Genomic DNA, 14,525 nt, shown 5'->3' with positions numbered 1-14,525 from the left:
GTAAGAAATTTAATTGATGATATCAAAAAGTTATTACAAAAAGAGATCACATGAAAATAATAATACTGTAAAGTTATGGCACACAGAATTGTGATTCTAACCTTTTATCAAAATAACTAAAAATAATTTGAAAAATATTATAATTAAATCACAAAACAATCAAAGATCTGCAAGAGATTTTAATTTAACAATCTGATTAATTAAATAGAAAAATAAGACAACAGAAGCATAGCTGTTTTTAGAAAAATAAAATGATAAAAAAATTGCTTGTCGATTGCAAAAGGGCACAAAAAAAATATATTTAGATATTTAATACCAGCTGATGCTTAATTTATTATATTCTAATAACCTTAAGGCCGGCTACTCACGTACCTACAGGGGCAATAATGGAACAAACTCGTTTGGTCAGCGGTCGGAGCAATTTCAGTTATTCTCTAAATTGCCCCTGCTTGCCTATAAACATCACAATTAAGGAGCCAATTAAGAGTGCAATTCCAATATTGCCCCTGCTGCGGGTAGGTGAGTAGCCGGTCTAAGATATGCTTTAGATTAATAATGAAAATACTCCTGCAGTCTTTCAAATGATTGATATACAAATGTAAATATGTTGTTATAATTATACTTACAAGTATAATTTGATATCTTATTAAATTCCAAATTTAACAATAAATATCAACATTTTCAAATATAATTATAGCAACATTCAAAAAATAAACACTGGTTTTGAAAAACATGTGTTATAAGTGGTTTAAATAAACTTGATATTAAAATTGAGACCATACTCAAATATGGTCACAATTTAAGGTACATATTTTGTTTATAAATTAAATCTAAAAATAATCAAAAAATCTCACTACAAAAAAAAAGATGAGCGATTGATATACAAATGTAAATATGTTGCTATAATTATACTTACAAGTATAATTTGATATCGTATTAAATTCCAAATTTAACAATAAATATCAACATTTTCAAATATAATTATAGCAACATTCAAATAATAAACACTGGTTTTGAAAAACATGTGTTATAAGTGGTTTAAATAAACTTGATATTAAAATTGAGACCATACTCAAATATGGTCACAATTTAAGGTACATATTTTGTTTATAAATTAAATCTAAAAATAATCAAAAAATCTCACTACAAAAAAAAAAAAGATGAGCGATTGATATACAAATGTAAATATGTTGTTATAATTATACTTACAAGTATAATTTGATATCTTATTAAATTCCAAATTTAACAATAAATATCAATATTTTCAAATATAATTATAGCAACATTCAAAAAATAAACACTGGTTTTGAAAAACATGTGTTATAAGTAGTTTTAATAAACTTTATATTAAAATTGGGACCATACTCAAATATGGTCACAATTTAAGATACATATTTTGTTTATAAATTAAATCTAAAAATAATCAAAAAAGTTCAGTACAAAAAAAAAGATGAGCGTCGACCAAGCTACGAAAAATAATAACTTAAAACCCCTTCAAATTGAAAATAAGTCCTGATATACGCTCATCCTACTGATTAAAAAAAAACTATAGAAAAAAAAAACTTCTAGAAAAATCAACGAGATTATAAAATTAATAAAAAATCAACTTTTTAAGCTTCTTATATAGAAGCCATATTATGTAATAAAAATAATTTGAATTAGCATACATTTACGGACCAGAAAAATGTATTTGTTCAGTTTTACTGTTACAATAGTACTTAAAATGAAAAATAAATTTAATAAATTTATCAAAAATGTATACTCAAGTGTAAGAAAATAAAGACATTTTTTCTAATTTTAACTGATTAAATTCGATATTTCTCTCTTTTCTCAGTAAAAAAATATAAACTATAATCGCAAAAAAATATAGCTTAACTTAAGTTTGAAATAAATATTATATTTAACAAAATAATGTACTTCTTTCTCTTTCCATCAAAAGGAAATGTTCATAACGAAAACGAGATAGATAGCTAATAAACGTTGTTACATCGATTAAGACTCGTAAAATAGTGCATCTCTCTCTAGTAAAAGATAATTCAGTATGCCAGAAAGAGATGGAGAGATTAACTAAATTGAGCCACACTACACTTAAATAAGAGGAATTTAATTATAACTTATATTTTCTACTTTCCTAAAACTAAAAAAAAACATAAATACACATTTCTATGTATATAAAACTAAAAATATGCATGCTAAACCTTTTATTCATGCATTATTCAAAAGTAGCTTCATAAATTACATAACAAAAACATAGGCGGAGAGCGAGCAAAGCGAATACGATACGGTATTCGCGAATTAATTAGTAAATACTTACACCCGTATTTTTTGTGCTATAATATATTTTTAAACAATTATATTGAGGTTATGAGTATCTTAAGACTACGCAACTTTTATGATATTAATTTATCTTTTCAAAATAGAGCTTACTTTTAACAACATTATAATATTATGTCGTTGAAAAAGCACTCTTATCAAAATAAAAATACCTAAAAAACATGGCACTATCTAAATGTAGGTTTTTTCTAAAAAAACATAATAACTGAAAATAAAAAAATATAACAAACTAAATAATAAGTATATCGTTCAATTCTGGTTAAACTTTACTTGGCAACTTTTAAAGTTCCCTATAATTAACTAATTACAAGTTAGAAGGCTAGTGTTGCCAGGTTTAATAAAAAAAACTAAATACTAAAAATTCAACAACCTAACAAACAAAATAATATGTATATCGTTCAATTCAGGTTGTCCTACAACAACCTTACTTGGCGACTCCATAACTAATTCCCTATTTACTAACTTCAAGTTAGCGCTATTGGGCAATAAATCTAGTGTTGCCAGATTCAATTTGAGGCAATTTAAATGGTTTTTATATGGCAAGTTTGGGGGTAAAGGCTCTATATCGCCTTGCCATGTGTGTGGTTCTCCGGTAACTTTGTTGTAAATGGTAATTGAACCTGTATTTTGTATTATGTTCGGTGATAATGACTGGAAAAGATTATTATTTGTTATTTAAATGCAAATTACAAAAAAAAAACGGAAATAATTTGGAAAAAAAAATTGATGTATATTTTAGAAACTTGGATGATATGGGATAGATTCGTATCTATTATCGTTAATATGCTGATAAAATATCATATTATTACAATAGTAAATAGTTATTACTTAAAAAACTAAGTAATTTTTGTTACAAAAAGTTATTATTTGATTTGTAATTCAACAATCACGTCGCATCGATTTCATATCTTTTCCACATACAAGAATCCCAGCGAAATTTAAGTTTTAATTTACAAAAAAATCACCATATAAAATTCATTTAAGTCAAAAAATTGGTATATAAGTAAAAAAAAAAATGTGTGCGTGTACTAGTGTACACACGTAAGAAGTGAAACTTCTTTATGACCTTATTTTTGAAAAAATAATTTACTATATGCAACTTTACAGAAATACGTCACGCGTGGTAGGGATAAGAAAAAGATGGCGCGTAACGGAAAAATGTCACGCGTTACGAAAAAATGTTACACTAAATTTTTTTCCAACCCCGATAAAGAAGTTTCACTTCAAAAAATCTACTACAGAATCACGAAAAATCATCAAAAAATTTCTATGAAAGTACAAAAAAATGAAAATTCTTACCGCCAAAGTGACCATAAAACAGTCCGGATCTTCATACTTAGCACTTAACACATAGAAAGACGAATTGTACTCTATCACTTTGCTATGCCACATCGAATCTGATACAAGACTTCCAAATGTGTAGGTTATGTTCCATTCTGATTTATTTTGTTTTAGTATTTGGTCTGCGTGCTCCTAAAAATTTTTTTTCGTAAAATAAGATTATTTGTGGACTTACTACTATTATAAAGCTGAAGAGTTTGTTTGTTTGAACGCTCTAATCTCAGGAACTACTGGTCCTATTTGAAAAATTCTTTAGGACTCAGATAGTTCATTTATCGAGGAAGGCTATATAGGCTATATAGCTAGTAGTGTTATATTTTATCACTTTGTATTAGATACAAGAATTATTAACTTGTGTAGGTTTGTAATGACAAAAAACGAGGGTAGTCGTATAGAAGGTATAGAACCTTAGCTTAGCTAATAGCTATATTATGACCAGACATTACTAATTAGCAAGCAAAACATTTAATTCCTGCATTATTATGAAAATATATGGACAAACAAATAAAATAAATAACTTTACTATTAAATATCAATGGGCTCAATTTGCTTCATTTTGTCAAAATATATTAACAAACAACAAAAAAAAAAAAATTATTTCAGTTGGTTGCCTGGAAGAAATCGGTTAAGTGATAATGCCGCCTTCTGTGTTATATTTTCTTTTATAATAAGTTTTGTGTGTATTGTTTTTATTTTGGCAGCACAATACAATATACATAAATAAAAAATAATAAATGTATATAAATAAATAAAAAAGCAAACCTTTCTCAAATGGTACTCCATTAAAGCAGTGGGTCCAGCCCAATTGCAGAGTGCGCACAATTTCTTAGTACTGTCCATTCCGATGCGCTCCAAATAATCCTATATAAATAAATAAATAAATATTTCAGGACAATTTTCACACACGGCACGATCTGATCCCATACTAAGCTTTCGCTTGTGTTATGGAAACCAGATGGCTGATAAACATACATATATAATTTTTAAATAAATACTTATATAGATAATTAACACCCAGACACAGAGCAAACATCTATGTTCATCACACAAATATTTGCCCCGGGTGGGAATCGAACCCACGACCTCTGGCTTGGAAAGCAGGGCCACTACCAACCAAGCCAACCGGTCAGTCAATTATATGCAAATAATAATATATTTATTTATTTATTTATTTCTGATTTCTTACAGCTATTCTTACAATAATTACATAATAATAAATCAAATACGCCAATTAAAAGGAATTCCACTAATAGAATTATGAAAAAATGTGACAAAGAAAATCGAGCAAGATTACAATTAACTACAGTTTACAATTTTAAAAAGAAAAGAATATATGTATACTTTTTGGTTCTAAATTTATTTTTTATACCAAAATACTACATATTGCGAGCGTGTGTGCCGAGCATGTGTCAGAAGTGAAACTTCTTTGACAAGATTCAAAGATACCAAAATAGTTGCCTTGGACCATGACGTGGCAGTATTGCCATGACACGATCTTGAAATTTTACTCTATAGAAGTTTCAAATAAAAAAAAAAAACTTACGCCATCTTGGCTAATAATTTCTAACGCGTCTTCCACCATTTCCGGTATAGTGACGGAAGCGCCGATATCCTGGCTCGTGTCCACGGACGATACAGACGAATTGTATAGTTCTGAAATTAGTGAGAATTATTATTATCTACACTAATATTATAAAGCTGAAGTTTGTTTGTTTGAACGCGCTAATCTCAGGAACTTATGGTCTGATTTGAAAAATTCTGTGTCGGTGTTAGATAGCCCATTTATCATGGAAGGCTATAGGCTATATATCATCACGCTAAGACCAAAAGGAGCGGAGCCACGCGGGTGAAACCGCGGAGCATAGCTACTTAGTAATTATGATAATTGGGCCAACCGAAACTAGCTTTTAAATAAAAAACAATCATCCAAATTGGTTCAACAATCAAAGGTTCTTGAAGTTGTCTTCTTTTTATGAAGTCTGGTAAAAATTAATAGCTTCAGTATACATGATATCTCTTGTAAAACTAACAGTTAAAAAATAAATTATTATTATATTACACAAATATATTTCGCCTGGTTTTAATTTTATCTGAACTAAACTTCATAGAAGTCATTCTGAACGTTTTTGCTTACACACAAATATCTTAAAATCCAAACAAAAAAAAAATACCTTCAGAATACAAAGAATCCTGTTGCATTTCCTGTTTAGAACAAGACGAATAGTTCACAAAATGTTGGTTCATGTCGTTGCGACTCTCTGAATTTGCTGTCAATTTAATAAAAAAAAAAGTATTAGAACAAAACTTTTTTGTTCGTTGTTTGTACAGTACGTTTCAAACTTAATGGCGGCTCGGAACATAGTACGATCCGATGCGCAGAAAATAATTTTAGATATTAGCGGGACGTTCAGGGACCTGTGCGCACTCGCACCTGCACTTAACTTCCGAACCGCCATTAAGTTTGAATCGGACTGTATAATATAAAACACTATTCGATAATGAGCCGCTTGTTCGGAATCCGCTCAATTTAAAAAGAAGTATAAAATATAGTCTATTATTCTGGGTAAAGGCAGATTATTGTCGGTCGGTGTACATTATCAGTTTACACAACAAATAAAAAGTAATAACTTTAGTCTTTTCACTTGATATTATTAGTTTATTTTCTATTTATCTTTAATTTATTAAATACTAAAAAAAAAGAAAAAATATTTTTTTCACAACAGTGGCAGAAAAAATTATAACAGTGATGAAAATAGCAACAATTAGGTAAGAGCAAAAACATTAAAATAAACTTAAAAATTAACAAAAAGTAACTCACAAGGGTAACTGTGCAATAGAGGCATAGATGTGGCAGTAGGTTGTACTTTCCTGTAAGCCATGCGATAGTAAGCAGACAAGCAGACAGACAGCTTTTATATAGTTATTATGTGTGATGTTACAAAGAAGGATACTCGACTATTAAATATTAAAAAAAAATCCATTTTTTTTTCCTAACTCGTAAATCGTCATCGTGATTGAAAATATGCAATTTAAAATGAAAACCTATTCCTAAAAGCATGCTCGAATAATTTGTAGTCAAGTACCCTCTTTATGTGAAAAAAAAAAGAAAATGAAAAATTGTCGGTAAAAAATTATATGCACAGAAATGATATACAAGAAACATCAACTCATGTTTATAAAATTATAGATGAAATTAAAATAACAAAAATAGTGCTCATGACATGATAATGCATGAAAACAAACATAAGAACAGACATTTATCCTAAAATAAATTCAAACTAATAATTTTATAATTAGTAACATTTTACAAAAGACAAAAAAGGCATTATTGTGTAAATTAGATCATGAAATAGTTTATTTTAAAGAGAAGTGAAGCATTTATAAGCATTAAAAGAATATTAAGTGTAGGCATTAGTCTGACGCTAAAATGTCATTCAAATTAATTCGGCCTTAGCAAGCCATACACACATACAAACATACAAATACTTACGTCAACATAACCGTATATGTACTGAACACGCTTTTAGTGTTAGCCGCAGTTGCCTTTTGTAACAAACCATTTGGTAGCGAATTAGTTTTGAATGAATAAATCTTTTCCAATATAGGATTAGGGTTTGGAATGTATGTTGAGTACATTGGAACTGAAAGAAAGAAAAAATTCAATTAAAGTATATTATTTTTAGGGCGGTATATCAAATATAAAAAAAAAAAATATTTCAGGACAATTTTCACATATGGCACAATCTGATCCCATACTAAGCTTTTCCTTGTGTTATGGAAACCAGATGGCTGATAAACATACATATATTATACATGTTTTTAAATAAATACTTATATAGATTAGAGAGATTATAATAAAGAAATTCGATCAGTGAAACATATGTATATAATGCATCTGCCCCTTACCCCACTAGGGGACATGGGACTTCACTTTTTTCACACTTATACGTATAGATAATTAACACCCAGGTCCCAGACACAGAGCAAGCATCTATGTTTATCACACAAATATTTGCCCCGGGTGGGAATCGAACCTACAACCTCTGCCTTGGAAGGCAGGGCCACTACCAACCAAGCCAACCGGTCAGTCAATATATTTTACTGATTAACCAAAATATACAAATAATTGCCATGATTTAGTTGTAAATCTTCTAAGTTCTAACTAATGTAAAAAAAAAATGTGTGCGTGTACACGTAAGTAACTAGTGAAACTTCTTTATGACCTTATTTTTCAAAAAATAATTTACTCTATACAACTTTACAGAAATACGTCGAATCACGCGTGGTAAGGATAAGAAAAAGATGGCGCGTAACGGAAAAATGTCACGCGTAATGAAAAAATGTTACACTCAATTTTTTCCAACCCATATAAAGAAGTTTCACTTCAAAAATCCAATTTTGTTGAAACTTTCACTGGTAGATAGCTCAGTTTAGGAAAAACTGGAAACTCTTATTTTAGAAAATTACTAGATATCATGAAATAATAAATAAAAATAATAAGTACTTAATTCACTTACGTCTCTCATACTCGCTAACTTGTACATACAATGGTTGAGTATAATCCCTGCCGTTAAACTTACTGAACGCATCACTGATCCTCGGCAGTACATTTTCATGCTTACACATTGTGTCTTCAGATCTAACTTCACTATAGCAACTATCTATCGAATTATTCACTTCACTAAACGCAGAATCTGTTATCGAGAGATTTTGGACCAAATTATTATTAATCGGTGTATTTTCTCCCAGATTGTTTGGTATATCTTCAGTGTCTGTTTGTGTTTTTCGTTCGTAAGTACGTCTTTCGACGATAGCGTTTATTATAGATATTGTTCCGTCCTTTCGTCGCAGGCTCACTCCGTTTGTCTGTACATCGTTATGTATTGGATATATTCCACTTAATGTTCTTTGACGCCTTGCTGCAGACTGTGATTGTGTACTCTGTAATATTTATAGGTAATTATTATATTATTATCAATTTTATATTTAAACTAGCGGCCCGCCCCGGCTTCGCCCGTGGTACATATGAAAAATAGATGTTGGCCGATTCTCAGACTTACCCGATATGCACAGAAAATTTCATGAGAATCGGTCCACCCGTTTCGGAGGAGTATGCAGACTAACATTGTGACACGAGAATTTTATATATAAGATTATTTATTTACTCTTTATTGTACAACAGTCTTACAAAATAAAAGTAAAACAAAATGTATAAATGGCGGCCTTTTCTATCAGTATCGCGGCGGATCTTAAATATAGTAAATGTATCATCTAAAGAACATAATTTGAAACTATCTTCATAAATAAGGTTGCCTGGCAGAGATTGCTTTACAGCAATAAGGCCGCCTCTTGGGCAAAATTTAATTTGTGTATACCTAAGGTCCATTCATATGGTTTTGTACAGTAAAGCATTATAATTAAATAATTAATAAATAAAAAAAATATTTCAGTACATTTTTCACACACAGCATGATCTGATCCCATACTATGCTTTTGCTTGTGTTATGGAAACCAAAGGGTTCATAAACAAACATATATACAATTTTAAATTAATAATTAATAGAATATAATAAAAGAATACATAATAGTTTTAAAATATTTAAGCACAACTTATTATAAATGTTCATGTACTATGTTCCTAGATATCTCTATGTTATTGTTATTTTATCTATTTATATAAAAATGAAACCCGTTTCGCGTTGTCACGGCATCACGTGTGAACGTCTGAACCGATTTCGATAATTCTTTTTTTATTATATTCCTTGAAGTACGAGGATGGTTCTTATGTAGAGAAAACATAAATATGTACCACGGGCGAAGCCAGGGCGGACTGCTAGTAGATAATAAAAGAATACATAATAGTTTTAAAACATTTAAATTTTAAGCACAACTTATTATAAATGTTCATGTACTATGTTCCTACTTCCTAGATATCTCTATGTTATTATTTTATAGCATACTAGATTTCCGCCCGCGGCTTCGCCCACGTTTTCAAAGGAAAACCCGCATAGTTCCCGTTCCCGTGGGATTTCCGGGATAAAACCTATCCTATGTGTTAATCCAAGTTACCCTCTATATGTGTGCTAAATTTCATTGTAATCGGTTCAGTAGTTTTTACGTGAAAGAGTAACAAACATCCATACATCCATACTTACAAACTTTCACCTTTATTAAGATTATACTGCAATCTAAACTTACTTTATTGTGATACATATGATGTCTCACAGGTGTTAGCGTCCTCCAAGGTTGCAATTGAACAGTTAACTCAGACAATTGGAATGAATTCTGCCGACTCACTATTTTCATACATCCACCTGAGGTATGAGCTTTTATAACATCTGTAACGTTCCTTATACTTCGACCTTTACATGAACGTAACATTCTATTAGGTTCGGCGTTAGGGCTTTCGTTTAGACGTTTTAATAAACTGCGGCGTTTGTGTAATCGCTGCAGCGTTAGTTGGTTGTGTTTAGGTGTTGCTGTTATAGGCGGAGAATATAATAGTCGCCTTGCTATTATGTTTTCTGTGTCCTGGAATCAGAAAAGAAAGAATAATCACTACATAAAACAAAGTCGCTTTCTCTGTCCCTATGTATGCTTAAATCTTTAAAATTATGCAATCAATTTTGATGCGTTTTTTTAATAGATAGAGTGATTTAAGAGGAAGGTTTTAGTATAATAATTTATCAGGTTTTAGAAAAGCGGGTTTTAAAAAAATAACATAATAAAGGCATTTGCATATTAAATTAGATTATTCTAGAAAAGTACTAAATAATTATTCCTGAGTAGTGTAAAACATGTAGCAAGCATAATAACAAACCCTATTCAGATGTGATAAAGACACACAAACCATTCATCTATACTCATATTATAAAGCTGAAGAGTTTGTTTGTTTGAACGCACTAATCTCGGGAACTACTGGTCCGATTTCAAAAATTCTTTCGGTGTTTGATAGGTCATTTATCGAGGAAGGCTATAGGCTATATATTATCACGCTACAATCAACAGAAGAGGAGCCAAGGGGCTGAAACCGCGCGGAGCAGCTAGTTTATAATATTTTTGTATTACATTTAACTTTCTGGTCATACAGAGGCATGTAAATATATAAAACTCATATAAAACTCAAAGGACTGATATAGTGATCTATCAACGCACAGCCCAAACCACTGAACGGTTTGGGCTGAAATTTGACATGCAGGTAGATGTTAGTATGTAGGCATCCCCTTAGAAAGGATTTTGATAAATTCTACCCCTTAGAAGGATAAAATAGGGGAAAAAAGTTTGTATGAAACTCAATTTTAAACCGATGGGATTGAGACTTTGCATTCTTAAAGCTATTTTGATGTAAGCGGATGTTTAGAAAGGATTTTTATAAATTCTACGCCTAAGGAGATAGAATAGGGGATGAACATTCGTATGAAATAGATGTTACAACATAAGCATCCGCTAAGAAAGGATTTTGATCAATTCTACCCCAAGGGGATAAAATAAACTATACCTAATTTATAATAATACTTCATAACGCGAGCAAAGTCGCAGACAAAACCTAGTTCTTTCATAACATTATTAATTTACCTGCATAGTTTTCCTTTTACTCTGCCTACGAATCTGTGAAGATTTAGCTCTTTCTTGTTTAACTTTAGCTATGATTCTTTTAACTTCATCCTCTTTGCACCGCTTTCTGGCCACAATCAAATCTATGAGATATATTTTCTGAAAATATAATTAATTATTATTTTAAAAGATATATTATAAACTTATTCAATTCAATTTTTTCGAAGGGTGGCAATTTGGTTGAGTACAATTCTGCCAATGTCACGTTGGGAAGATAATACACGCTTGAGAAACTAAAACTTTGTTTTTTAAACAAGCTATTAAATTCTTAATCTAAAACAAAACATGTTAATCAATTCAATATTTTAATTTATGGCAGTACTGCGTTGCCACAATTTTGCCAATGTCCTGTAGTGAATGGGTTTCAAAACATGTTATTTTTAACATCTTCAATCTATTATTTATGTATTTTGTAAACTACCCTACATAAATTTATGATTTTATTTATAAGCTTTAATAGCAATGAATTAACTAAAAATTGTAATCATTATCAGAGCACTACTTTTCTTTTTAAATTAATACCATTTTCTAAAATTAATGATGTGTCAGTGATTGTTTATGGTAAACTACAAACAAAAATTCATGGTTAGATAAATATAAAATGTAAATATTAAAATGTATATAATGTAAATCTTTGGTTTTGAATTTTATGTAAAATATTATAAAAATACATTTTTATATACTTATTAAATACTTTACTGTGATAACTTGAATTTTAGATGGAAATCTTTCGAGGAAATTTTTCAAGGCTTATCTTAAATTCCTCCCAAGAAAATAAAAGGAATTGAATCCCCAATTAAGATATTAAACGAAAATTTATATCCTCTTACTATTTTTTCCATATTTAATTAAATAGAGGAACCTATAGGTACATAATTAAGTTCGATAAATGAGGATACACTTACAAATCCAAATAATAATTAACCTCACCTTGAAATTAGATGGTAAAGCTAATGCTTTAGTCATTTTTTGAAGATAACGGTATGGTCTATTTTCCAGATCATTTCTTAATGATTTTTCATGATTTTCCATCGTTTATTTCTGTTTTTTGCCACACATTTGCCATGAACACGCACATAAAGTTGGTCTTGGTAGAATAAAGTTGAGGTTACCGTAACTATTATTACAATACCCCCAATAAATTCATAGTAGGTAATTTCAACACAGAACGAGATTTATGATTATCGGCTTCGATATAACTTATAAATTTCTTGAATTATCGTAATTAGCGTTAATTTTATTACCCTTTGAAAGTAATTATAAAAATACCTATTATTAACTTATAGAACACAGTAATTTCTGTTTCTTGAAAGAAAATTGAAAATTAGAAGACAAAACCTTATGCCGCGTCTACACAATATATCCTGTGACATAATATCCAATGTGTGTAGAACTGCGGTGTAGACATATTAATATATTACTCTATGGGTGTAGAACGGGCGTCTTTCTTACCGCAGAGGATAGAATTAAAAAAATTGACGATTTAAACTGCCGATTTTTGTATGAAGATTGTGATTATAAGTTTGCCCATACAATTTAATGAAGATCTACTTATTTTGGATCATTTTTTGTAAGAGATTCGGCATCTTTGCCTTGTCTTGTACTTTGTCTCTTAAAAACAGCTACGTAAGTCTTAAAATGGCTGAAATATTATTAAAGGTGGACAAAGTTGTATACTTTTCCACCTTATTTCGCCCACCTCTTTCTTCCTTATTTTTAGAGAAACTATTAAGAATATGATTATTTCAAGTATATCTATTCATTCTAAATTCAATTCCCTACTCAAATAACAGCATCAATTCTGTCCATATTTTGTTTTTTCTTGTATATGATCAAAACACTGTGAAAAGCGGGCAATGTTGGAGGATATGACGGTATGACATATGACATTATAGCACTTCTATTTGTTTTTAAAAGGTTTTTAATGTTCTGTGATCAGCGCCGACCGCTCGAATTTGTCCGACAGACAGCACCTTTTTGACGCGGCGCGCCGCGACAGACATGGGCGTAGCCACGGTGGGGCAGGGTGGGGCGCTTGCCCCACCCTGGCTCTGACCTGGAAGGTACCTAACCAAATCTAAAAAACTTAATTATCTAGGTACTGACTACAAAACTTAATATCCGTTAAAAAATTCTCACTCGGAAGTTGTCAATCGACACAAAAAAATGTTATCTACACAAAAAGCTTGCGCTTCTATGTAACATGATTTAAACCACCTTTGGTGACAGAAAAAGTAGTGTAGTACTGTTACCCCACTAAATAAAGCTGTTTTTATTTGTGCCAAATTCGCACTAAATTTCACTTTTGTTTTGTTTTACTTACTGACCACAAAAGCACAAAATGCCGACAGATCCAGGTGGAGCTTCACTCGCAATCTTAAATAAAAGTTTTTGGCCGATATCTCGGAAACTATCCACTTTAAGGCAAAAAATATTTGGAATTTTTTGTAGACAGTAAAATTTTACATCTTTTATACCTTGTAAACTTTTTTGTAAAACTTTCCGTTTACGATTTATGGCCTACTTAATGAGCCGGTTAATCGTTTTTGGCATTTACTGAGTAAAAAAAAAAACAAAACTTTTGTCGTTTCGGAAACGGCGAAAATCCACTTGCATTGGAAATTTCTTCTTCCTTTTCATTACACCCGTAAAAAAACTTTTGACCTGCCACGTCACCCGCCGAGCGGCGGCATTTCTACATTAAACGTACAACAACTCAAAAAATATGGGCACTAGAAAAAAAATTTCAAACAAAAGTTGTAGAGAATAAAGTGATCTAAAAACTACATACCTACATGTATTTTATTGATTAATCCAATATTTTACGAGTTATTAGCCAAAAACGATAAACCGGTTCATTAAATAGGCCATAAACCGTAAGCAGTAAGTTTTACAAAAAAATTAACAGAGTATAAAAGATGTAAAATTTTACTGTCTACAAAAAAAGTCTAAGTAACTTTTGCCTTAAAGTGGATAGTTTTCGAGATATCGGTCAAAAACGATTGAAGAAGAAAAATTGCGAGCAAAGCTCCACCTGGATCTATTTCTCAGGACCCTTTTTCTCAGGAACGCGTGGAGGCTCAATCAAGCTGAAATTTGTATCGAATACTCTACGCCCTACGGTCTCTTAAAGCTGTGAAAAAATCAAACTTAACGTAATAAGCCAACGCAATCAAAATTCAAAAGATACAGCCGTTTTATGCTGCAAATTATCGCAAATTTCGACATTCGCAAGG

General features: G+C 30.5%; 1 protein-coding gene across 1 annotated transcript; it reads right to left on the bottom strand.

Moving 5' to 3' along the window:
- Nucleotides 1-1,002: 1,002 nt before the first annotated feature.
- LOC149478330 (uncharacterized) lies at nucleotides 1,003-12,659 on the bottom strand. The gene is made up of 11 exons (XM_089709501.1): nucleotides 12,220-12,659; nucleotides 11,251-11,388; nucleotides 9,874-10,206; nucleotides 8,193-8,616; nucleotides 7,166-7,316; nucleotides 6,494-6,543; nucleotides 5,847-5,942; nucleotides 5,219-5,328; nucleotides 4,438-4,536; nucleotides 3,634-3,807; nucleotides 1,003-2,985 (listed from the first exon to the last, which is right to left on the bottom strand). Exons 1-11 carry the CDS (start codon nucleotides 12,319-12,321, stop codon nucleotides 2,689-2,691), a joined length of 1,974 nt encoding a protein of 657 aa, XP_089565627.1. The 5' UTR covers nucleotides 12,322-12,659; the 3' UTR covers nucleotides 1,003-2,688.
- Nucleotides 12,660-14,525: the final 1,866 nt, after the last annotated feature.

This window comes from Colias philodice, chromosome 22 (assembly GCF_061535455.1).
Source record: "Colias philodice isolate Cphi_HAF_F1 chromosome 22, ilColPhil1 Martin Lab GWU primary, whole genome shotgun sequence".
Lineage (NCBI taxonomy): Eukaryota > Metazoa > Arthropoda > Insecta > Lepidoptera > Pieridae > Colias > Colias philodice.
Note: the sequence above shows the minus strand (reverse complement) of the source record. Positions and strands in the feature narration are given on the sequence as shown.

What these genes read in the sequence shown, in the direction of transcription:
- LOC149478330 (XM_089709501.1), bottom strand. Translation starts at nt 12,321, where the DNA reads ATGGAAAATCATGAAAAATCATTAAGAAATGATCTGGAAAATAGACCA. An exon ending in ATCATATGTATCACAATAAA is followed by an intron (nt 8,617 to 9,873) that starts GTAAGTTTAGAT and finishes TAAATATTACAG; the next exon opens with AGTACACAATCACAGTCTGC. An exon ending in AGTTAGCGAGTATGAGAGAC is followed by an intron (nt 7,317 to 8,192) that starts GTAAGTGAATTA and finishes TCTTTCTTTCAG; the next exon opens with TTCCAATGTACTCAACATAC.